The sequence below is a fragment of the Salvelinus namaycush genome, chromosome 3, assembly GCF_016432855.1.
Source record: "Salvelinus namaycush isolate Seneca chromosome 3, SaNama_1.0, whole genome shotgun sequence".
NCBI classification, from domain to species: Eukaryota; Metazoa; Chordata; class Actinopteri; order Salmoniformes; family Salmonidae; genus Salvelinus; species Salvelinus namaycush.
In genome coordinates, this window is record NC_052309.1 from 19,546,780 (window position 1) to 19,571,405 (window position 24,626).

The 24,626-nt window shown below is 42.9% G+C and overlaps 1 protein-coding gene across 1 annotated transcript in view; it reads left to right on the top strand.

Annotated features, from left to right (window-relative positions):
• Nucleotides 1–24,626, top strand: part of LOC120043506 (protocadherin-1-like) — a 131,291-nt gene that overhangs the window by 84,721 nt on the left and 21,944 nt on the right. Inside the window, exon 3 of the mRNA XM_038988096.1 lies at nucleotides 4,290–4,509. Coding sequence (XP_038844024.1) covers nucleotides 4,290–4,509 — 220 coding nt within the window. The remainder of the gene's footprint in view (nucleotides 1–4,289; nucleotides 4,510–24,626) is intronic.

Consider the following 24,626-nt stretch of genomic DNA (forward strand, 5'->3'; position numbering starts at 1 on the left):
CTACACGTCTCGAATGTTCAGAAAGTTAAGCTTACGTTGCAAAAATCTTATTGACTAAAATGATTAAAATGATACAGTACTGCTGACTGGTGAAGTAGGCTAGCTAGCAGTGGCTGCGTTGTTGACTTTGTTTGAAAGTGTAGCTGGCTAGGTAACCTCGATAACTGGCTAGGTAACCTCGATAATTACTCTAAACTACACAATTATCTTAGATACAAAGACAGCAAAGACAACTATGTAGCTAGCTAACACTACACTAGTCAAGTCGTTCCGTTGTAATGTAATAGTTTCTACAGTGCTGCTATTCGGTAGAAGTTGGCTAGCTGGCTAGCTAGCAGTGTTGACTAGGTAGGAGAACGGTGGCGCGGCGGACGAAAATAGCTGGCTAGCTAACCTCGATAGTTACTCTAAACTACACAATTATCTTAGATACAAAGACAGCAAAGACAACTATGTAGCTAGCTAACACTACACTAATCAAGTCGTTCCGTTGTAATGTAATAGTTTCTACAGTGCTGCTATTCGGTAGAAGTTGGCTAGCTGGCTAGCTAGCAGTGTTGACTAGGTAGGAGAACGGTGGCGCGGCGGACGAAAATAGCTGGCTAGCTAACCTCGATAGTTACTCTAAACTACACAATTATCTTAGATACAAAGACAGCAAAGACAACTATGTAGCTAGCTAACACTACACTAATCAAGTCGTTCCGTTGTAATGTAATAGTTTCTACAGTGCTGCTATTCAGTAGAATAGCAACTTCGGTAGAAGTTGGCTAGCTGGCTAGCTAGCAGTGTTGACTACGTTAGAAGTGCGAAAATAGCTGGCTAGCTAACCTCGATAATTACTCTAAACTACACAATTATCTTTGATACAAAGACGGCTATGTAGCTAGCTAAGATCAGACAAATCAAACCGTTGTACTGTAATGAAATGAAATGAAATGTAATACTACCTGTGGAGCGAAGCGAAATGCGACTACTCGCTCCAACCCGCTCCAATGATGGTTCGTCTGAGGGCATAGCGGGATTTCATATATTGCGTCCGGATTAGTGTCCTGCTCCTTGAAAGCGGCAGCACTAGCCTTTAGCTCGATGCGGATGTTGCCTGTTATCCATGGCTTCTGGTTGGGATATGTACGTACGGTCACTGTGGAGACGACGTCATTGATGATGCCTATGACTGAGGTGGTATACTCCTAAATGCCATTGGATGAATCCCGGAAAATATTCCATTCTGTGCTAGCAAAACAGTAGTGTAGCATCTGCGTCATCTGACACTTCCGTATTGAGCGAGTCACTGGTACTTCCTGATTTAGTTTTTGCTTGTAAGAAGGAACCAGGAGGTGTCAACAGTGTGCGCAACTGGTTAACTGAAGTCAGGTGCAGGAGAGCAGAGATGAGTGAACAGGCACATTTTATTTTGCAGAAGGAAAACAGTCTGACGCAACTGCGTAACGACACTCCCGCCAAAGGCAAAAGCGAATAGCACACTCGTCACACAAATAATGTACTCTGTAGCTTCCGGTATGCTGGAAAAGGACCCGAGCTAAGGGAATTGGGCTGACTTTATAGTGCCTGTCCCAAATGGCTCATTAATGTAAATGGGCATATTTGAAGACACTGTCAGTAGTGATGTAATGTTGTAAATGTTATGTTGTGATATTGTTTAAAAAACGTGTTGCAATGTATATCCTTTAGTATGTTTAGTTAATGGAAAATGTAGGTTTGACTAGGTAATTGCTTAATTAATTAGTGTTAATTGTTCTGAGGGGAGGGGCTAGCCCTACAAAAGGAGCCTCTCTTTCAGTTCATGGGGAAGCATTTTGGATTGAGCTGTGGATGGGGTAGCATTGTTTTTAGCTGGCCCATAAGGTATATGTTTGATGGCAGTACTGTTGTTTTTGTTCCGGAATCACTTTGTAAATAAACACCCTTGCACAGAAGAACTTTTGCGGTTCCGCCATCTTTTTATTTTGATAGAGGTTAGGTTTTCCAGTTTAGCCTTCTGGTCTACTCTACGTGACAAGCATACAATACCACGGGTTCCAAACAAGACCCGGCGAAAAAAAAACAGCATGAAGCGTCACACATGACACGTAACGAACAATTACACACACAGACATGGGGGGGAACAGAGGAATATATACACGTAGAGTGATGAGGGAATGTAAAACAGGTGTGTGGAAAAACAAGACAAAACAAATGGAAAATGAAAGGTGGAGTGGCGATGGCTAGAAGACCGGTGACGTCGACCGCCGAGCACCGCCCGAACAAGGAAAGGAACCGACTTCGGCGGGAGTCGTGACAGTAGCCCCTCCCTGACGCGCGGCTCGAGCAGCGCGCCGACACCGGCCTCAGGGACGACCCGGAGCAAATTTCTAGTAGCAATTTTTACAAACAACGCAAAAAAACCGAACAAAATAGCACAATTGGTTAGAAGCATGGGAGACGTCAGCCATCTTCTTCTGCACCACATACAGTGCTTTTTGATTTTGCTTAAGCCCCATCCCCAGATCCAATTCTTTGAGTTTCCAGCCTCTAGTCCTATACAATCTCCTCCAAGTCGCCTCTAGCCCTCAGCATTGACCCCGACTGCCAGCGCAATGCCCCCTCTGTCTCCTCTCTGTACCCGCTCCAGCCCTGGTGAAGTAGCTGTGTTCTGACTAAAAATTTATCTTATTTCCCATCTGCGTAGCCCTAGCCTCCCAGTCTACAATACATAGCCTACCCAGGGAAATGCTGACTCTGGAGCAATGCCTACAGGAGCAGTTTAAGCAAGAATCCATATTTAAACAACTAAATGCACCCTTATATTTAAATAGTAATGTGTCTGCTTAGGATACCCTTAATCACAGTTTGCGAGTTCTCCTTGAGAATAACATTACCTCAGTCCGTTCTAGTAAAGCAATAACCGGCTTGATTGAAATATCACAATAACAATGCTAACCCACGTCCCAATAAAAGTCTGTATACTAAGTACATTATATCCAAGTTGCAAGGTACATGTAGGCCTTAACACAGATCAAACAATGCAATTTGCATTCTTCATGAGGCATGGTATTCTTTCATACAGTAGATCAAGCAATTCCATTTGCAATTCTCCACAAAGGCTGATGTGCACATTTTTCACAGTAGATAAAATAATGTCACTTACATTTACGTTGCACCAGAAGTGCGGCGTGCATGTTTTTATTACAGATAAAAAATATATATATATTTAACCTTTATTTAACTAGGCAAGTCAGTTAAGAACAAATTCTTAGTTACAATGACGGCCTAAGAACAGTGTGTTAACTGCCTTGTTCAGGGGCAGAATGACAGATTTTTACCTTGTCAGCTCTGGGATTTGGAATAGCAACCGTTTGCTTACTGGCCAAATACTCTAACCACTAGGCTACCTCACCCCCCCCCCCCCCCTAAATAACGTAATTAAGGGAGGAAACACATGTTATGCCCTAAGACACACACGTACACATTCAAACACACACTCACAAACACATACTGTACATATACACACACATACATAGAGAGTTTTTATAAAGTGTCTGCATAGGTAGAAAGCATATCGTTCAGTTAGGTTTAAATTGATGGCTAAGGTTCACTTAATTGTCCCGGGCAAATGTTATCCGTGGGCTTTTTGTATGGCCATGACCATTTGCACTGGGCCATGTGGGAAGAGGAAGTGTACATGCAGTGTATGTGGGGCCACATGTGGGGCCACAATACAAATAGGAAGTACTGATTGTGAGTGAAAGAAAGAATGAATGAAACAGAGAGGAAGAGCAAATTAAGGGTTGAGAGATAAAAAATGATTGATACTAATAAAAGCATCCTGAGAGCATTAGTGGTCAGGTAGGCTTGATTAACAACCCAGTATTGATAGCTCTATGAACACTCTAAAAGCAGTCCTGAATGGTTCCTGTATATGTGCTAAAAGGACTGGCATATTGCTTCCAATCCCTGCTAAAATGGATCTGTTCTGCCTAAGAGAACAGGGGAAGATGGAGAAGGGGAGAGTGGAGTACAGACCTGGGTTATTGATCTCTACCACAAACTCTCAGCAGCACAGAATAGGCAATAAGGCCTTTTCTGCTATACCAGTGGTTTTCTCAGTTTTACGAGGGGTGTTTGTGTGCGTGGGTGGGGGAGTGTACTGTGTGTGGGCGTCATCTTTCCATTGTTGAATATGGCGACTGGCCATTTAGTAAACTGATCTTTGCAAGGGGGAAATTCCTCTATTAAGAAGGTTTATGTTAGACTTTTATGTTGATGGAGATATTTTCTGATTTCAGCTCCCCCATCGCAGAGTGACATTCTCCACAACCAATCCGGTGCAGGATCTGCAGGATGCATCTCAGCACAGTTACTATGACAGCGGCCTGGAGGAGTCAGAGACGACCAGCAGTAAGTCATCGTCTGGCCCCCGTATCGGGCCCCTGACCCTGCCTGAGGATCACTACGAGAGGACCACCCCAGACGGCAGCATTGGGGAAATGGAGCACCCTGAAAATGGTACGATCCTGTATTCTCTGTGAGTTTCAGTGTGTTGTATGTAATAGTAGTTGGTAGTCTGGTGTTTGTAAAGTGTTTCGTGTTTCGGTTCAGGGTTGTGACCTGAGGTGGGGATGTGTTTGTTTGTGCTGTGTGTGTGTGTGTGTGTTTGTTTGATTGTTTGTTAAAGGGTGGTGATGTGCAGACAGTGTTAGTGACAGTGATGTGTGTTGTGTTTGCAGAGTGTTGTATTGATATGTTAGCTGTTGTTTTGGCTGCTGGGGCAGATAGATAGATTCATAGATCTATGTGTTGTGGAGTCAGCATTCAGTGTCTCTGTCTTTAACCTCAGCAGCCCCTCTGCTCTCCTCTCTCAGAGCTCTAAGTCATTCCTAATGACCCTCTCACACAAGCTTGCTAATTTAAAAAACAGACGAATGGAGTATCTGGGTAGACAACAGTGTGTTTGTCATAAACATTTCCCCCTCCTTGCGCCAAGCTTTCTCTCTGCAAATGTAGCTAGGTGTTCCAGATCTAGAGATATGCATTCCCTATGCTCTTTACCGTATACAGCGCTCAAACAACAATACTAAATCCATATAAGCTGTGCACTATGCATAATACACACAGATGTCTAGGTCCATGGAAAAACCTTTACCCAGAGTAAAGAGTGATAACCCTATCAAGATCATCCATGCACCCGTAATAAGAACCATAGGCCCTTAACCCAAACATGTCCATAACGGAAATAAAAAATGTCCTTTGTTACACTTGTTCTCTGAGCATACTGATTGACAAATCTGACTGTTTTAAGTTGGCCAAAGCGTTTGTCTACAATGTGGGTGTTTTGATATTGTACTATATTTAGTCTATTTGGACGAATGGGGTTACTGTTTTACACATTACACATTTCATGAATCAAGTCATGTGAGTACATGTTCACATGATCAGATCTTAATAATATTTATACAGGCAAGCCCTATATTATTGTGGAAGACCTAATTCTTCTTGCTACCGCAGATATGGTTGTGACAATGTTGGGGGAAAAGGCAACAAAAAAAAAACTATACAGACAATGCCTTCATCAAACAACACTATTTCACGACTCATCAGTGACATAGCAGTAGATATTTTAAAACAATTACTGCTTCGCATATAAGCCAGTGAATTATATGCGTTACTGCTGGATGAGTCAACAGACGTGGCGGGCCTGACACAGCTCCTGGTATATGTCCGTTACGTTTATGGGGGGTCAATTAAGGAAGACATCCTCTTCTGGAAACCTGGACAACAGCAGAGGATATGTTTAAAGCACTGGACAGCTTAGTGACATCAAATGGACTTTGGTGGTCAAGATGTGTTGGTATCTGTACTGATGGCGCAAAAGTCATGACAGGGAGACTGTGGAGTGGTAATGCGCGTGCAAGCAATTGCTTCCGACGCCACTTGGGTACACTGTAGCATCCACAAAGAGGTTCTTGCTGCCAAGGGAATGCCTGACAGCTTGAAAGATGTTTTGGACACCACAGTGAAAATGGTTAAAGCAAGGCCCCTGAACTCATGTATTTTCTGCACTATGCAATGATATGTACAGTGACCATGTAACGCTTTTACAACATACAGAAGTGCGCTGGTTATCAAGGGGCAAAGTATTGACACAAGCTTAAAGATGTTTTTATTTACCATAATTTTCACTTGTCTGACCGCTTGCATGATGACAAGTTTCTCACACGACTGGCCTATCTGGGTGATATTTTTTCTCTCCTGAATGATCTGAATCTAGGATTACAGGGACTCTGCAACTACACTGCTCAAAAAAATAAAGGGAACACTTAAACAACACAATGTAACTCCAAGTCAATCACACTTCTGTGAAATCAAACTGTCCACTTAGGAAGCAACACTGATTGACAATAAATTTCACATGCTGTTGTGCAAATGGAATAGACAAAATGTGGAAATTATAGGCAATTAGCAAGACACCCCCAATAAAGGAGTGGTTCTGCAGGTGGTGACCACAGACCAATTCTCAGTTCCTATGCTTCCTGGCTGATGTTTTGGTCACTTTTGAATACTGGCGGTGCTTTCACTCTAGTGGTAGCATGAGACGGAGTCTACAACCCACACAAGTGGCTCAGGTAGTGCAGCTCAGCCAGGATGGCACATCAATGCGAGCTGTGGCAAGAAGGTTTGCTGTGTCTGTCAGCGTAGTGTCCAGAGCATGGAGGCGCTACCAGGAGACAGGCCAGTACACCAGGAGACGTGGAGGAGGCCGTAGGAGGGCAACAACCCAGCAGCAGGACCGCTACCTCCGCCTTTGTGCAAGGAGGAGCACTGCCAGAGCCCTGCAAAATTACCTCCAGCAGGCCACCAATGTGCATGTGTCAGCATATGGTCTCACAAGGGGTCTGAGGACCTCATCTCGGTACCTAATGGCAGTCAGGCTACCTCTGGCGAGCACATGGAGGGCTGTGCGGCCCCACAAAGAAATGCCACCCCACACCATGACTGACCCACCGCCAAACCGGTCATGCTGGAGGATGTTGCAGGCAGCAGAACGTTCTCCACGGCGTCTCCAGACTCTGTCACGTCTGTCACATGTGCTCATGTGCTCAGTGTGAACCTGCTTTCATCTGTGAAGAGCACAGTGGCGAATTTGCCAATCTTGGTGTTCTCTGGCAAATGCCAAACGTCCTGCACGGTGTTGGGCTGTAAGCACAACCCCCACCTGTGGACGTCGGGCCCTCATACCACCCTCATGGAGTCTGTTTCTGACCGTTTGAGCAGACGCATGCACATTTGTGGCCTGCTGGAGGTCATTTTGCAGGGCTCTGGCAGTGCCCCTCCTTGCACAAAGGCGGAGGTAGCGGTCCTGCTGCTGGGTTGTTGACCTCCTACGGCCTCCTCCACGTCTCCTGATGTACTGGCCTGTCTCCTGGTAGCGCCTCCATGCTCTGGACACTACGCTGACAGACACAGCAAACCTTCTTGCCACAGCTCGCATTGATGTGCCATCCTGGATGAGCTGCACTACCTGAGCCACTTGTGTGGGTTGTAGACTCCGTCTCATGCTACCACTAGAGTGAAAGCACCGCCAGTATTCAAAAGTGACCAAAACATCAGCCAGGAAGCATAGGAACTGAGAATTGGTCTGTGGTCACCACCTGCAGAACCACTCCTTTATTGGGGGTGTCTTGCTAATTGCCTATAATTTCCACATTTTGTCTATTCCATTTGCACAACAGCATGTGAAATTTATTGTCAATCAGTGTTGCTTCCTAAGTGGACAGTTTGATTTCACAGAAGTGTGATTGACTTGGAGTTACATTGTGTTGTTTAAGTGTTCCCTTTATTTTTTTGAGCAGTGTATATTCAATGTGCGGGACAAAATTTAGGTTATGATTAAGAAGTTGTAGCTCTTCTCTGTCTGCATTAACAAGGACAACACACAGGTCTTTCCATCATTGTATGAGTTTTTGTGTGCAACTGAACTCAAGTTTACGGACAATGTCAAATGTGATATAACGAAGCACCTGAGTGAGTTGGGTGCGCAATTACGCAGGTACTTTCCAGAAACAGATGACACAAACAACTGGATTCATTATCACATTCATGCCCAGCCTCCAGTCCACTTACTGAACAAGACAGCCTCATCGAAATTGCAACAAGCGGTCCTGTGAAAATGTAAATTAATCAGAAGCCACTTCCAGAGTATCCTGCCCTTTGCAACCACGTACCTATGTGAGAGTGGATTCTCGGCCCCCACTAGCATGAAAACTGAATACAGGCACAGACTGTGTGTAGAAAATTATTTAAGACTGAGACTCTCTCCAATACAACCCAACATTGCAGAGTTATGTGCATCCTTCCATGCATACCCTTTTCATTAATCTGTGGTGAGTTATTCACAATTTTATATGTAAGATGGTTCAATGAAGAGCAAAATTATTGATTATTATATTATTATTTGTGCCCTGGTCCTATAAGAGTTCTTTGTCACTTCCCACAAGCTGGGTTGTGACAAAAACTCACACTCATTCTTATGTTCAATAAATGTATTGTAGAGTGTGTAGGCTTACAATGGCAGGCTTACAATGATGGCAAAAAACAACATTTGAGAGTGCGCTGGCCCTGGTGCTAGAGGGGGTACGCAGCTGGAGGTTTAATGTTTGAAGGGGTACGGGACTATAAAAAGTTTGTGAACCAATGGCCTAGACCAATATACTGTATATATTACAGCGTTTTCTCTTATTCTCAGATCTCAAACATGTTCTGAATAATTGTCTGGACAAATATATACACTGCTCAAAAAAATAAAGGGAACACTTAAACAACACAATGTAACTCCAAGTCAATCACACTTCTGTGAAATCAAACTGTCCACTTAGGAAGCAACACTGATTGACAATACATTTCACATGCTGTTGTGCAAATGGAATAGACAACAGGTGGAAATTATAGGCAATTAGCAAGACACCCCCAATAAAGGAGTGGTTCTGCAGGTGGTGACCACAGACCACTTCTCAGTTCCTATGCTTCCTGGTTGATGTTTTGGTCACTTTTGAATGCTGGCGGTGCTTTCACTCTAGTGGTAGCATGAGACGGAGTCTACAACCCATACAAGTGGCTCAGGTAGTGCAGCTCATCCAGGATGGCACATCAATGCGAGCTGTGGCAAGAAGGTTTGCTGTGTCTGTCAGCGTAGTGTCCAGAGCATGGAGGCGCTACCAGGAGACAGGCCAGTACATCAGGAGACGTGGAGGAGGCCGTAGGAGGGCAACAACCCAGCAGCAGGACCCCTAACTCCGCCTTTGTGCAAGGAGGAGCAGGAGGAGCACTGCCAGAGCCCTGCAAAATGACCTCCAGCAGGCCACAAATGTGCATGTGTCTGTTCAAACGGTCAGAAACAGACTCCATGAGGGTGGTATGAGGGCCCGACGTCCACAGGTGGGGGTTGTGCTTACAGCCCAACACCGTGCAGGACGTTTGGCATTTGCCAGAGAACACCAAGATTGGCAAATTCGCCACTGGCGCCCTGTGCTCTTCACAGATGAAAGCAGGTTCACACTGAGAACATGTGACAGACGTGACAGAGTCTGGAGACGCCGTGGAGAATGTTCTGCTGCCTGCAACATCCTCCAGCATGACCGGTTTGGCGGTGGGTCAGTCATGGTGTGGGGTGGCATTTCTTTGGGGGGCCGCACAGCCCTCCATGTGCTTGCCAGAGGTAGCCTGACTGCCATTAGGTACCGAGATGAGATCCTCAGACCCCTTGTGAGACCATATGCTGGTGCGGTTGGCCCTGGGTTCCTCCTAATGCAAGACAATGCTAGACCTCATGTGGCTGGAGTGTGTCAGCAGTTCCTGCAAGAGGAAGGCATTGATGCTATGGACTGGCCCGCCCGTTCTCCAGACCTGAATCCAATTGAGCACATCTGGGACATCATGTCTCGCTCCATCCACCAACGCCACGTTGCACCACAGACTGTCCAGGAGTTGGAGGATGCTTTAGTCCAGGTCTGGGAGGAGATCCCTCAGGAGACCATCCGCCACCTCATCAGGAGCATGCCCAGGCGTTGTAGGGAGGTCATACAGGCACGTGGAGGCCACACACACTACTGAGCCTCATTTTGACTTGTTTTAAGGACATTACATCAAAGTTGGATCAGCCTGTAGTGTGGTTTTCCACTTTAATTTTGAGTGTGACTCCAAATCCAGACCTCCATGGGTTGATAAATTTGATTTCCATTGATAATTTTTGTGTGATTTTGTTGTCAGCACATTCAACTATGTAAAGAAAAAAGTATTTAATAACAATATTTCATTCATTCAGATCTAGGATGTGTTATTTTAGTGTTCCCTTAATTTTTTTGAGCAGTGTAAAAACAAAATCTAAATACATCTACACACACACTCTCTCACACACACACCCCTAAAGTATATGCAGTATAAGAAAACCCAATGCAAGTCAATGTTTAGATCTGAATAACTTTTTGGTATATTTCCATGGAAACGGCAGATTTTTTTATGTAATATCTACATAGGCGTATTGTTTGAGAAACAGACGCCTCACAAGTCCTCACTTGGCAGCGTCATTAAATAGCATCCGCAAAACACCAGTCTTAACACCATACTTGTTCTGCGAGATGAAGGCTATTCCATGCGAGAAAGTGCCAAGAACCTGAAGATCTCGTACAACGCCGTGTACTACTCCCTTCACAGAACAGCCCAATCTGGCTCTAACCAGAATATAAAGAGTGGGAGGCCACGGTGCACAACTGAGTAAGAGGACAAGTACATTAGAGTGTCTAGTTTGAGAAACAGATGCCTCACAAGTCCTCAACTGGCAGCTTCATTAAATAGTACCTGCAAAACACCAGTCTCTTTGCCAACAGTGAAGAGGCAACTCCAGGATGCTGGCCTTCTAGGCAGAGTTCCTCTGTCCAGTGTCTGTGTTATTTTGCCCATCTTAATCTTTTCTTTTTATTGACCAGTCTGAGATATGGCTTTGTCTTTGCAACTCTGCCTAGAAGGCCAGCATCCCAGAGTCACCTCTTCACTGTTGACTTTGAGACTGGTGTTTTAAGGGTACTATTTATTGACTGTACATAAAAGCAATATCTAAGGAAATCCAATCACACACACTCCTAGAGTATATTATACAGTTTTAACAAATCCAATGCAAGTCAATGGAGAGTGAGGCATTCTGAAGCATTCTCCCTCTTTCTCTCCCTTTCTCAAAAGCACACGTGTACACGCATACCACAAACATACACACGTTTGTGCATGTCTCTTGGTGGGGTATGCAACATGTTTAGCACTGCTGTAGCATGCCTCATTCTCTATTGCCTTGCATTGGATTTGCTTGTACTCTATAATATACTTTAGGAGTGTGTCCGTGTGTGAATTTCTTTAGATTGTTTTTTATATTGGTCCAGACAGTTAAGATTGGAACATGTTTAAGATCTGAGAAAGAGAGATAATGCTGTAAAATCACTCATTCTCCAGTCTCCATTGAATTTGCTTATACTGCATATAATCTAGGGATGTGAGAGTGTGTGGACTTCTTTAGATATATATACACTGAACAAAAACATAAAACGCAACATTTGAAATATTGGTCCAATGTTTCATGAGCTGAAATAAAAGATCCCAGAATTTTTCCATACACACAAAAAAATGTATTTCTCTCAAATTTTGTGCAGTTAGTGAGCATGTTCTCCTTTGCCAAGATAATCCATCCACCTGACTGGTGTGGCATATAAAGAAGCTGAATAAACAGCATGATCATTACACAGGTGCACCTTGTGCAGGGGACAATAAAATGGCTCTCTAAAATTTTAATTTTTGTCACAACAATGCCACCGATGTCTCAAGTTGAGGGAGCGTGCAATTGGCATGCTGACTGCAGGCACGTCCACCAGAGCTGTTGTCAGGTAATTATATGTTAATTTCTCTACCATAAAGACGCTCCAACATTGTTTTAGATAATTTGGCAGTACGTCCAACCGGCCTCACAATCCTCAGACCACGTGTAACCACGCCAGCCCAGGAGCTCCACATCTGGCTTCTTCACCTGCGGGATGAGGTGAAGGGGCTGGACGGAACCAAAGCAAGGGTTAAAGTTTCCCTTCTCCTACCTTACCTGCCTACCCATTGGTTACCTTTTCTTAGCGCCACCTGGCGCGCTAACCAAAATACAGGGGGTGGTCCGCCCAGTCATACCTAGTGTGCATAGACATAGTAAATACTACGGGTATATGTATGCCCGCAGGGCTAATGCCTAAATACAGGGGGGAAGGCACACACACACACACACACACACACAAGGTGCCTTCCCCTTCCCCCCTGGGAACAAATGAAAGAGAATAATTCAAACTTAGTGAACAATTTAAATAAACCAAAAACACCAGGTACTATGGTATACACATACCTCTACAGGAGCGGCTACAAAAAAAAAAACCCTTTCAACAAATTTACCAGACCAACAACCAACACAGGACATACAAAGAAGCTCCCTCTCCTAACAAAGGAACACTGGCTTTTCAAGCTGCAGAAGGAGTCGGTAATTGCAGACAGCTGTATCCCCTGACGAGAGGGTGGGGTGAGAGCTCCAATTAGTGATGGGCCGACCAATCAGCTGCTTTGGAATCCAGAAAGCCATTTCCTGAAATACACATATACACAAACACAAACCCACAACAACACAGAAACTGAGGAATGTTACAACAACCGAAAAATGTATGCACAAACTGTCAGAAACCGCCTCAGGGCAGCTCATGCTCATTGTCCTATCCAGGGCCTTGACCTGCCGGCAGTTCGGTGTCGTAACCGACTTCAGTTGGCAAATGCTCACCTTCGATGGCCACTGGCATGCTGGAGAAGTGTGCTCTTCATGGATGAGTCCCAGGTTTCAACTGTACTGAGCAGATGTCATATGGCGTGTATGGCGTCATGTGGGAGAAACGTGGGTGAGCGGTTTGTTGATGTCAACGTTGTGAGCAGAGTGCCCCATAGTGGCTCTGGGGTTATGGTATGGGCAGGCATAAGCAAGAGACAACGAATACAATTGCATTTTTTTTTCGAATGCAATTTGATTGCACAGAGATATCGTGACGAGATCCGGAGGCCCATTGTCATGCCATTCATCCGCAGCATTCACCTCATGTTTCAGCATGATAATGCACGGCACCATGCCGCAAGGATCTGTACACAATTCCTGGAAGCTGAACATATCCCAGATGGGGGTCACACCAGATACTGACTAGTTTTCTGATCCAAGCCCTTCACTTTTTATATATACCATATCTTTATTCCCAGTCCATAGATTAGGGCCTAATTAATTCATTTAAATTGACCAATTTCCTTATATGAACTGTAACTCAGTAAAATCTTTGAAATCGTTGCATGTTGCGTTTATATTTTGGTTCATATATACTGGTTCAGTGTCCAGGCAATCAATATACCAAAAATTCTTAAGATCAGATCATTTTGACTTGATTCTTGAAAAGAAAATCTGTAACCGTATGTGTCGAAAGACTAAATACAGCACTATACAGAAACTACTGACAATTGAATAATACATTTGTCATATTTGGGCTTTGAACAGTTTAAATAACAAAACTATAGGCTTTTAAACTATTTAATTCAGAAATGTATTTTAAAAGTCATTTTTAAGATTTTTTAAATATATAATATTATTATAAATAATGACAAACTTAAAATGTCAATGTGGCCTGTTTAGACACTTGTACTAACTATGTTGACTCCAAATGTAATGCTTTTACACCAAACAGAATTTGTTCTGTGGCTCGTTTTGATCTTGTACTAAATATAGTACAGCACATGTGAAACTCATTCCATGGAGGGCCGAGTGTCTGCTGGGTTTTCACTCCTCCCTTGTGCTTGATTGATGAATTAAGGTCACTAATGAGTAAGGAACTCATCACCTCACCTTGTTGTCTAGGTCTTAATTGAAAGGAAAATCAAAAACCTGCAGACTCTAAGCCCTCCATGGAATGAATTTGACACCCCTGTAGTACAAGTACATGAATGGGTTTTAAGTAACTCAGCGTAATGCATTGTTAGTCCTGTACCACAATACACTAAACCATCCACTGGATGCAAGCCCCAGACAGCAGAGCACTGGTTCAGTTATATTTGCATGCCAATAGTTTACTGTTCCACAACATGTTCTCATTGGTTTCATCTCCAATATTTAGCCTTTTTACCCATTCCACTGGTTTTATCTCCAAAGCAGTCTTTCTGTTTCCTATTCTTCTGGGAAAAACATGGCTTCCTGTGGCCTTCTCCCAGAGCTTCAGTCTCCCCAAGTGGGGAGTGGCTGTCATCCGCCCAGCAGCAGACAGAGGAGAGAAAGGAAATGTTAGGGAGAGAAATGTCAGCTCCACCTGGGAATGCATATGTGTTAGGGGAGAGGATGAGTGATACGCTAACAGGTGGAGTCAGTCTCCTGTTCGGTTTGTGAATTCACAGCCACTGCCCTCACACATTATATATTAAACATGCTTTAGTTTCTGGTTCTGTTGTTGTGTTTTATTCTTTCTCAGGCAGCTTATTGGCTGAGCATTAAAACAAAACTCCCTTTAAGAAAATAGGACTTTGTTAGGCAGGTTTGCTTTGTTGTCGGTTGCAGGAAGACACGATTGTGATCGGAGCTTGAGCGGTTAAAGAATGAAAAGTCAGAGAGATGAGGGAGATGTTGGATCCTGACAGGGAGCTGGGACTGAGTCATCTTTGATAAGGATGCAAAGCCCACAGGGTGAGCACGTAGCAGCACGTAGGGACTGGGAGACTGGAAGATGAACCACTAACCATAGATAGACCTAATTAAAATGTGATTCTCACTTCAGGGAGATTACAGAGAAGGCCCACAGAAAAATGATGGATGAGAAATGAATGAAAAGAGACAGAGGGATTCCTCCCTCGCAAGCTCCACCTGAATGGTGGTGGGAAGTCGTGTCTGTTTTCTGTTCTGTTAGAATGAAGTTGAGTGACAGGGTGACAGGGTGCACTGATGCCTGGGATCATTCGTGGCTCACAAGATGATTGACAGGTGGAAAGCAAGGAGGTGAGCACACTATGTGTCATTGCATTTAAAATGGATGAAAAGCAATATGTGAATTCGAGACATCCACCTTGAGCGTCGTTGGCCTGCAGACGACTGACGTGAATGTCGTTTACTATGATGGGTGGCCTTTTGTTATGGGAAATCTGTGGAACAGCAGAAGAAAACTGTTGTTTATGATCGACTTAGGGCTGGCACAATTACGTATAATCATGTAAACGATTATTATAGATGAAGACTGTCATGGAAATGAAATGAACCTGTGCAGCTGACTGAAGACAGGACAGCCAGGCATTAGTGCAGTGGAGTCCGTATCCACGGTAACACGGACAATGTACAACATGATTAAACTTAGTTTTTCCTTGCTTAAACAAGCAAAGTGTTGTAGAAATGAGTATTTGGTGGCCTAGACAACACCCCCTCCCTGCAGCATCAGCACATGCAGTCAGGAGCAAATGAGAGGAGAAAATGTGCATTTTAAAAATGATATATATACAGTACCAGTCAATAGTTTGGACACACCTACTCATTCCAGGGTTTTCTTTATTTTTACTATTTTCTACATTATAGAATAATAGTGAATACATCAAAACTAGGAAACAACACATATGGAATCATATAGTGACCAAAAAAGTGTTAAACAAATCAAAACATATTTTATATTCAAAGTAGCCACCCTTTGCCTTGATGACAGCTTTGCACACTCTTTTCGCATTCTCTCAACTAGCTTCATGGGGTATTCACATGGAATGCATTTCAATTAACAGGTGTGCCTTGTTAAAAGTACATTTGTGGAATTTCTTTCCTTCTAATGTGTTTGAGCCAATCAGTTGTGTTGTGTCAAGGTAGAGGTGGTATACAGCAGATAGCCCTACAGTATTTGGTAAAAGACCAAATCATTATTAATGGCAAGATCAGCTCAAAAAAGCAAAGAGAAATGACAGCAAAGAGAAATGACAGTCCATCATTACTTTAAGATATGAAGGTCAGTCAATGTAGAAAATAGTAAAAATAAAGAAAAATCGTGGAATGAGTAGGTGTGTCCAAACTTTTGACTGGTACTGTATATACTGTGCATACATACAGTACCAGTCAAACGTTTGGACACACTTACTCATTCAAGGGTTGTTCTTTTTTTGTGTATTTTCTACATTGTAGAATAATAGTGAAGACATCAAAACTATGAAATAACACATATTGAGTCATGTAGTAACCCAAAAAATGTTAAACAAACAAATCATATTTTAGATTTTAGATTCTTCAAAGTAGCCACACAAAGTAACTTTTCCAACAGTCTTGAAGGAGTTCCCCACATATGTTGAACACTTGTTGGATGAACCAACTCATCCCAAACCATCTCAATTGGGTTGAAGACTGGTGATTGTGGAGGCCAGGTCATCTGATGCAGCACTCTGTCACTTTCCTTCTTGGTCAAATAGCCTTTACACAGCCTGGGGGTGTGTTTCGGGCCATTGTCCCGTTGAAAAACAAATGATAGTACCACGAACAGTAAACCAGATGGGATGGCATATTGCTGCAGAATGGTGTGGTAGCCATGCAGGTTAAGCGTGCCTTGAATTATAAATAAATCACTGACAGTCTTACCAGCAAAGCACCCCCACACCATTACACCTCCTCCTCCATGCTTCACGGTGGGAAGCACACATGCAGAGATCATCCGTTCTTCAAAAGTTATGAAATTTTCCGGATTGACGGACCATGTCTTAACTTCTCTAGGATATGTGGGACGCTAACGTCCCACTTGGCCAAAAGCCAGTAAAAATGCAGAGCGCCAAATTCAAATATATTACTATAAAATCAAACTTTCATGAAATCACACATGAAAGACACCAAATTAAAGCTACACTTGTTGTGAATCCAGCCAACATGTCTGATTTCAAAAAGGATTTACGGCGAAAGCACACCAAACGATTATGTTAGGTCAGTACATAGCCACAGAAAAACACAGCCATTTTTCCAGCCAAAGAGAGGAGTAACAAAAAGCTGAAATAGAGATAAAATGAATCACTAACCTTTGATGATCTTCATCAGATGACACTCATAGGACTTCATGTTACACAATACATGTATGTTTTGTTCGGTAAAGTTCATATTTATATCCAAAAATCTGAGTTTAGGCGGGACGCTACTGTCTCACTTGGCAAAAAGCCAGAGAAAATGCAGAGCGCCAAATTCAAATTAATTACTATAAAAATTACTATAAAAATCAAACTTTCATTAAATCACACATGAAAGATACCAAATTAAAGCTACACTGGTTGTGAATCCAGCCAACATGTCAGAATTCAAATAGGCTTTTCGGCGAAAGCAAACGATGCTATTATCTGAGTTAGCACCATTGTAAACAAGAGAGATAAGCATATTTCAACCCTGCAGGAGCGGCACAAAACGCAGAAATAAAAATATAATTCATGCCTTACCTTTGACGAGCTTCTGTTGTTGGCACTCCAATATGTCCCATAAACATCACAAATGGTCCTTTTGTTCGATTAATTCCGTCGATATATATCCAAAATGTCAATTTATTTGGCGCGTTTGATCCAGAAAAACACCGCTTCCAAATTGCTCAAACGTGACTACAAAATATCTCAAAGGTTACCTGTAAACTTTGCCAAAAAATTTCAAACTACTTTTGCAATACAACTTTAGGTATTTTTTAACGTTAATAATCGATAAAATTGAAGATGGGATGATCTGTGTTCAATACAGGATTAAAACCAACTATAGCCAGCTTTCTGGTTACACGCTTCTATCTAACAGGACACTTAATGTGACTCTCATTCAAGATGGCCGTACTTCTTCATTACACAAAGGAATAACCTCAACCAATTTCTCAAGACTGTTGACATCCAGTGGAAGCGGTAGGAACTGCAAGCAGGTCCCTTAGAAATCTGGTTTCCCAGGGGCCTCCCGGGTGGCGCAGTGGTCTAGGGCACTGCATCGCGGTGCTAACTGCGCCACCAGAGTCTCTGGGTTCGCGCCCAGGCTCTGTCGCAGCCGGCCGCGACCGGGAGGTCCGTGGGGCGACGCACAATTGGCATAGCGTCGTCCGGGTTAGGGAGGGTTTGGCCGGTAGGGATATCCTTGTCTCATCGCGCTCCAGCGACTCCTGTGGCGGGCCGGGCGCAGTGCGCGCTAACCAAGGGGGCCAGGTACACGGTGTTTCCTCCGACACATTGGTGCGGCTGGCTTTCGGGTTGGAGGCGCGCTGTGTTAAGAAGCAGTGCGGCTTGGTTGGGTTGTGCTTCGGAGGACGCATGGCTTTCGACCTTCGTCTCTCCCGAGCCCGTACGGGAGTTGTAGCGATGAGACAAGATAGTAATTACTAGCGATTGGATACCACGAAAATTGGGGAGAAAATGGGATAAAAATTAAAAATTAAAAAATTCAAAAATAAAAAATAAATCTGGTTTCCCAATGAAACCTCATTGAAAAGAGAGTGACCTCAAAAAAAAAATCTGAATGGTTTGTCCTCGGGGTTTCGCCTGCTAAATAAGTTCTGTTATACTCACAGACATGATTCAAACAGTTTTAGAAACTTCAGAGTGTTTCCTATCCAAATGTATATGAACAATATGCGTATCTTTTTTGGGGGGGATGAGTAGCTGGCAGTTGAATTTGGGTATGCTTTTCATCCAAACGTGAAAATGCTTTTCATCCAAACGTGAAAATGCTTGGACCATGGACTTGGTCTTTTACCAAATATAGTTTTTTTCAGTATACCACCCCTACCTTGTCACAACACAACTGATTGTCTCGAATGTATTAAGAAGGAAAGAAATTCCACAAATGTACTTTTAACAAGGTACACCTGTTAACCTCACTAGGGTATGTGGGACGCTAGCGTCCAACCTCGTCAACAGCCAGTGAAACTGCAGGGCGCCAAATTCAAAACAACAGAAATCCCATAATTAAAATTCCTCAAACATACAAGTATTTTACACCATTTTAAAGATACACTTGTTGTAAATCAAGCCACAGTGTCCGATTTCAAAAAGGCTTTATGACGAAAGCACACCAAACGATTATGTTAGGTTTTGTATGTTTGGTTCGGTAAAGTTCACATTTATATCCCAAAATCTGAGTTTACATTGGCGCGTTATGTTCAGTAGTTCCAAAACATCCGGTGATTTTGCAGAAAGCCACATCAATTTACAGAAATACTCACAATAAACATTGCTAAAAGATACAACTGTTATGCATGGAATTTAGATCCACTTCTCCTTAATGCAACTGCTGTGTCAGATTTCAAAAAAACTTTACAGAAAAAGCACACCATGCAATAATCTGAGTACAGCGCTCAGAGACCAACACAACCCAAACAGATATCCGCCATGTTGTGTAATCAACAGAAGTCAGAAATAGCATTATAAATATTCACTTACCTTTGATGATCTTCATCAGAATGCACTCCCAGGAATCCCAGTTCCACAATAAATGTTTGTTTTGTTCGATGAAGTCCATCATTTATGTCCAAATACCTCCTTTTTGTTTACGCGTTTAGCTCAGTAATCAAAATTCATGAGGCGCGATCACTAGTTGCAGACAAACTCAAAAAGTTCCGTTACAGCTGTAGAAACATGTCAAACGATGTATAGAATCAATCTTTAGGATGTTTTTGACATAAATCTTCAATAATGTTCCAACCGGAGAATTCCTTTGTCTGTAGAATTGCAATGGAACGCAAGCTAACTATCACGTGAAGACGCGTGGCCAGCTCGTGGCTCTCTGGCAGACCTCTGACTCAATCCCCTCTCATTCACCCCCACTTCACAGTAGAAGCCTCAAACAAGGTTCTAAAGACTGCTGACATCTAGTGGAAGCCTTAGGAAGTGCAATATGACCCCATAGACACTGTGTATTCGATTGGCAAAGAGTTGAAAAACTACAAACCTCAGATTTCCCCACTTTCTGGTTGGATTTCTTTGTCATGTTTTTGCCTGCCATATGAGTTCTGTTATACTCACAGACATCATTCAAACAGTTTTAGAAACTTCAGAGTGTTTTCTACCCAATTCCAATATATGCATATTCTAGCTTTTATGGTTGAGTAGCAGGCAGTTTAATTTGGGCATGCTTTTCATCCAAAATTCCCAATGCTGCCCCCTACCCTAGTGAAGTTAATTGAAATGTATTCCAGGTGAATACCTCATGAAGCTGGTTGAGAGAATGCCAAGAGTGTGCAAAGCTGTCATTAAGGCAAAGGTTGACTACTTTGAAGAATCTAAAATATATTTTGATTTGTTTAACACTTTTTCAGTTACTAAATGATTCCATATGTGATATTTCATCGTTTTGATGTCTTCACTATTATTCTACAATGTAGAAAATAGTTAAATAAAGAATGAGCATGTGTATCCAAACTTTTGACTGGTACTGTATATATTTCTATATTTTTTTGCTATTCAAATGATTAAAACGGTGACCGTGGTCATTTGGCTGACCAATAACCGCCATCCAAAATTCCATTACCATCAAAGCCCTAGATCAGGGTCCCCAACTGGCGGCCTGCGGTTGGTTTTATTTGGCCCCCCAAGTTTTCTGAGCAAAAAATGTATGCTCTATGAACTCTGGGTTTTCTGTATCTGTTTTTGGATAGGGGGTAGTAGTTTATGTCCCACTTTGACTTTTGCTGGGTGAACTGATATTCAGTCTGCATAAGCAGCTTGAAGTTAGGATGACTCAGTAATGATATGATTCACCATTGTCTTTCACATGGAGATCATATTAAATTACTTTGAAATTGTTTCTTAGTATTCTAATTCCTAATTTTGTGGTCTTTCGTAACATGTTCCCCTTTGTTCATGTTGTTATGATACTGTGAAGGTTGGATGAAGTTAGTCTTTCTGAAAAGAAGCTGAAAATAGACCTTCAATTAACTTTGCTACCGTACAAATCACAAATCTTTTTGAGTGCCAACGTCCATCCCAAACTACTGTGGTAGAGCTCTAAAACACCTTTCAATATCATAAAGCTTTCTTACAAATAATATCTATCCTAATACAAAACATGCTCTCCATATGTGAAACATTTTTCTCCTAGTTTGCCCTGTCTTGTCTAATCTAAATGACCTAAGGAACTATGTGCGCTAGTTTTTTGTAGCTTTTTAATTGGTCACTATATCCGTGCTGGTTATGTGAAAGCATTGGGGTTGATACTGTGTAATGGAATGTGTTCTCTTACTCCAATGGAATAGGCCTGTGTAGTGTGGTGTGGGTGGGAGTGTGCGGTCCTTGACTCGGGCTCTGGGTCACTGATAGAGATGGAAGCATCCACTCTCCTGGCGCTAAGACTCTTGTCTTCAGAGAGCAGGTTCAGACAGAGTTCATAAGATCTGTGATATTTGATTTATGCTACATAATCTGCAGCTATTGATTTCTCTAGTTGGCCTTAGCAGTAGGCCTCTGTATTTCCATTCTTGACTCCGGTCTGTGTTGGAGTGCCCTACATTAAGTTTCTTTCTCCTATGTGCGTGTGCATAAACACTGCTTTATTCATATTCCTTATTCTCACCCTCTTCACACTATAGCCAGTGTTTCCCTTGGGGAGGGGGGTCTTCCTGGGGCATACATTTATACATCTATTAATAGGGTTGGCTACACTTCCAGGATTACAAGCTACCTTGGAGCTTTCCCTGACGATCTGATGTTGTAATGTGTCACTCTGATCTTAAAAGTGCGTCACGTCAAAAACAAAATATATTTTTTTATGTTTTTCTATGGAGACGCACCTTTAAGATCAGAGTGACACATTACAACATCAGATTGTCTGACCAACATCAGAATATAGGGGAAACACTGCTATAGCACATCTAAAACAGTGGGAGTGATTGGTTGAGTGTGCGTGTGCAAGTGCATAATTTGATTTCTGAATATTCTGACACTGTTCCTAATCCTGAGCAGTTTTCAAAGCCAGACTTTAGAGAATATCATAACTCATCTACCATTGTCTGAATGTGAGTTTTCTCAGAAAATCATTAGGCATATTAGACAGCTTAGACCTGTCAAAACAAAATCAGCGATGAAAGTAAAGAAATGGCATTCAGCTAGTGACAGCATTCCATTTCCACTTCCTTCAACACTTAATTGAGTTGTTGTGATTTTGTTTCATACAATTTGTGAAGTGCCTCCAGTCTTTTTATGTCATGATTATTAGAAGACTTGATCATCACAGCTTTTATTTGCTAATTTCCATCATCTCTAAACCAATGAAGCAGTAACCCAGACCAGTAACGAGCCCCAGCGCAGCCATTGCCTCACATTACTAATGACCTCAAGTCTTTGACACTACACTGTCCCAATTACATCCTCTCTGTCTGGGTCACTGAGTGTGCCCACTGCCCAACAGCCTGAGTGTGCCCACTGCCCCCACTCATATATGATACAGTCTGGGTCAGCGACTGCAACAGTATACTCTGTGTCAGTGGTGACCAGCAGTATACTTAGTACACTCATATACTCTGGGTCAGTGACAACAGTTCTCCCAGTATTCCAGTCATGTTCTCTTCTCCCCCGGGTTGATGATGACATCCACTGGGATCATTGCTCAGCCTCCTGGCTGTGGTGGCATGGGCACTGATAGGACCCCTGGTGTACACACACACACACACACACACACACACACACACACACACACACACACACACACACACACACACACACACACACAGTCACTCTGGGCGCCCCAGATGGAGGCATTTCCATGTGGCTAGGTGCCCAGCATGGGGCCTCACTGTGCTATGTCTGCCTCTGTGCGGACTCACTGCACATATGGGCCAGTGAGAGGGAGAGATAAAATGGAATAAAATGGAATTTGCATAATAAAGAGGGTCTTTAGCAATGCTGTGTGATTTTTCTCCCGCAAATGTCTCAGATGATGTATGTAGCCTAATATTTCTGTTTTTTTTTACTCCTGTCAGAGATTTTTACCTGTGGTTGTTTTAAAGCACTGAACCTCCCTTCTGCCCAACAGCATAGATGTACAGTAACTCATTAATCGCCCCATGCAGTCTTTTAATGTTATTTTAAAATCACCACAGTATGTCTAATAACACACTGTGTGTGTTTATTTCATGAAAATAACTCCAAATATATTTGTATCATTTATTTTCTTCAGCTTCATTTTGCTATTGAAATGCTCAGTCTGATTGTGTGGGCATGTTGATATTAATGTTTAGGTATTTACATATAGAGCCCTGATTGGCGGATATGATCATCTGGACCAGGGGTGTCAAACAAATTTTGTGCCGGGGGCCTCACTGAAAATGTGTTATATTTCAAACAAAAAAATCTCCACTTGGTTTGCTTATCGCTGTATTCTCGCGTGGACAGATTTTTACGGGAGTGGAGCATCTCGCTTCACCTCTTCGTCTCGGTCTCGAGCTGGACAGTCAAGAAACTGTATGAATGTAGACCCATTATCATTTCTACACAGTTTCAATTTGTCTTTAGTAATTTTTAAGTGTATTGACTTATTTTTTTTGCTCAAACCACCCTTGGGCCGGATTGGATTGGAGCCAAATAAAACCACCCTCAGGCCAAATTCAGCCAACGGGCCGCCAGTTGGGGAACCCTGCTCTACAGCTTACCCATTCAAAGTAGGAGGATCCATATGCAAATAAAAGATGACTGGTTATTGGTCAGAATAAACAGATCAGATTGTGACATGCTGTTGGCCAATTTATTTTTCTCCAAGGCTCTTACACTGAAAGGGCATTGTCATTTTCACAATTACAGAGTGTTATTTCTTGGCATCATAGTGTGTTAATATCTTAAAAACAAATAAGAAAATCACATTTTTTGACAGTACTGCCACTTTAATGTAACACTGTGGTGCCATTCCTGGATGATGTGTCTCTGCGTGCGTGAGTGTGGGTGTATTCATGTTTTTCTGTCTGTGTGTGTATGTGTGTTTCCCTGTGTATGTACTGCACTGCTTTGTGTTGTGTGTGAGTATAGTAGAACAGTGAGTGTGATATGGAAATGGACAGAAGGCGAGAAAAAGAGGGAGAAGAGGGGGACATTGAGAAAGAGAATGAGACAGACTGAGAGACAGAGTGTGAGTCTGAGGGGGCTTGTTTGTCTTGCGGATGCCAGTTTGGGCTGCTGCCTGGGTGCCAGAGTGACGTGGCGATCCGGGGGAATGGTTTTGCTCAGGCAGATGGCACTGGGCCTTGTCAGAGTCCCGGCCTGTTAGTAGAATTGATTGTAGGGGCCTCTGCCAGTCTCTCTTAGGACCGTGGCCTATGCCAGCATATCCTGGGACTACCACCACCCTAGAGGAGACAGGTCATGTGACTCAGAGCTTTTTGGGGGGCTGGGTGAAAATGTTTGAACAATGGGTCCCCCGAGGCATGTTGTCATGGGCAATCTGGTCTTAATACAGAGCACATTCTAGCACAGCCATTCTGTTCAGCTCCAATCAGCTGCTGCTGTTTGTTGCCCCTGTTTTTTTTTGTATCTTTACTGCAGAGCCAGCAGGTCGGTGGTAGAAAAGTGCCTTACTGTAGCAGAATTACATTCTCTAACCT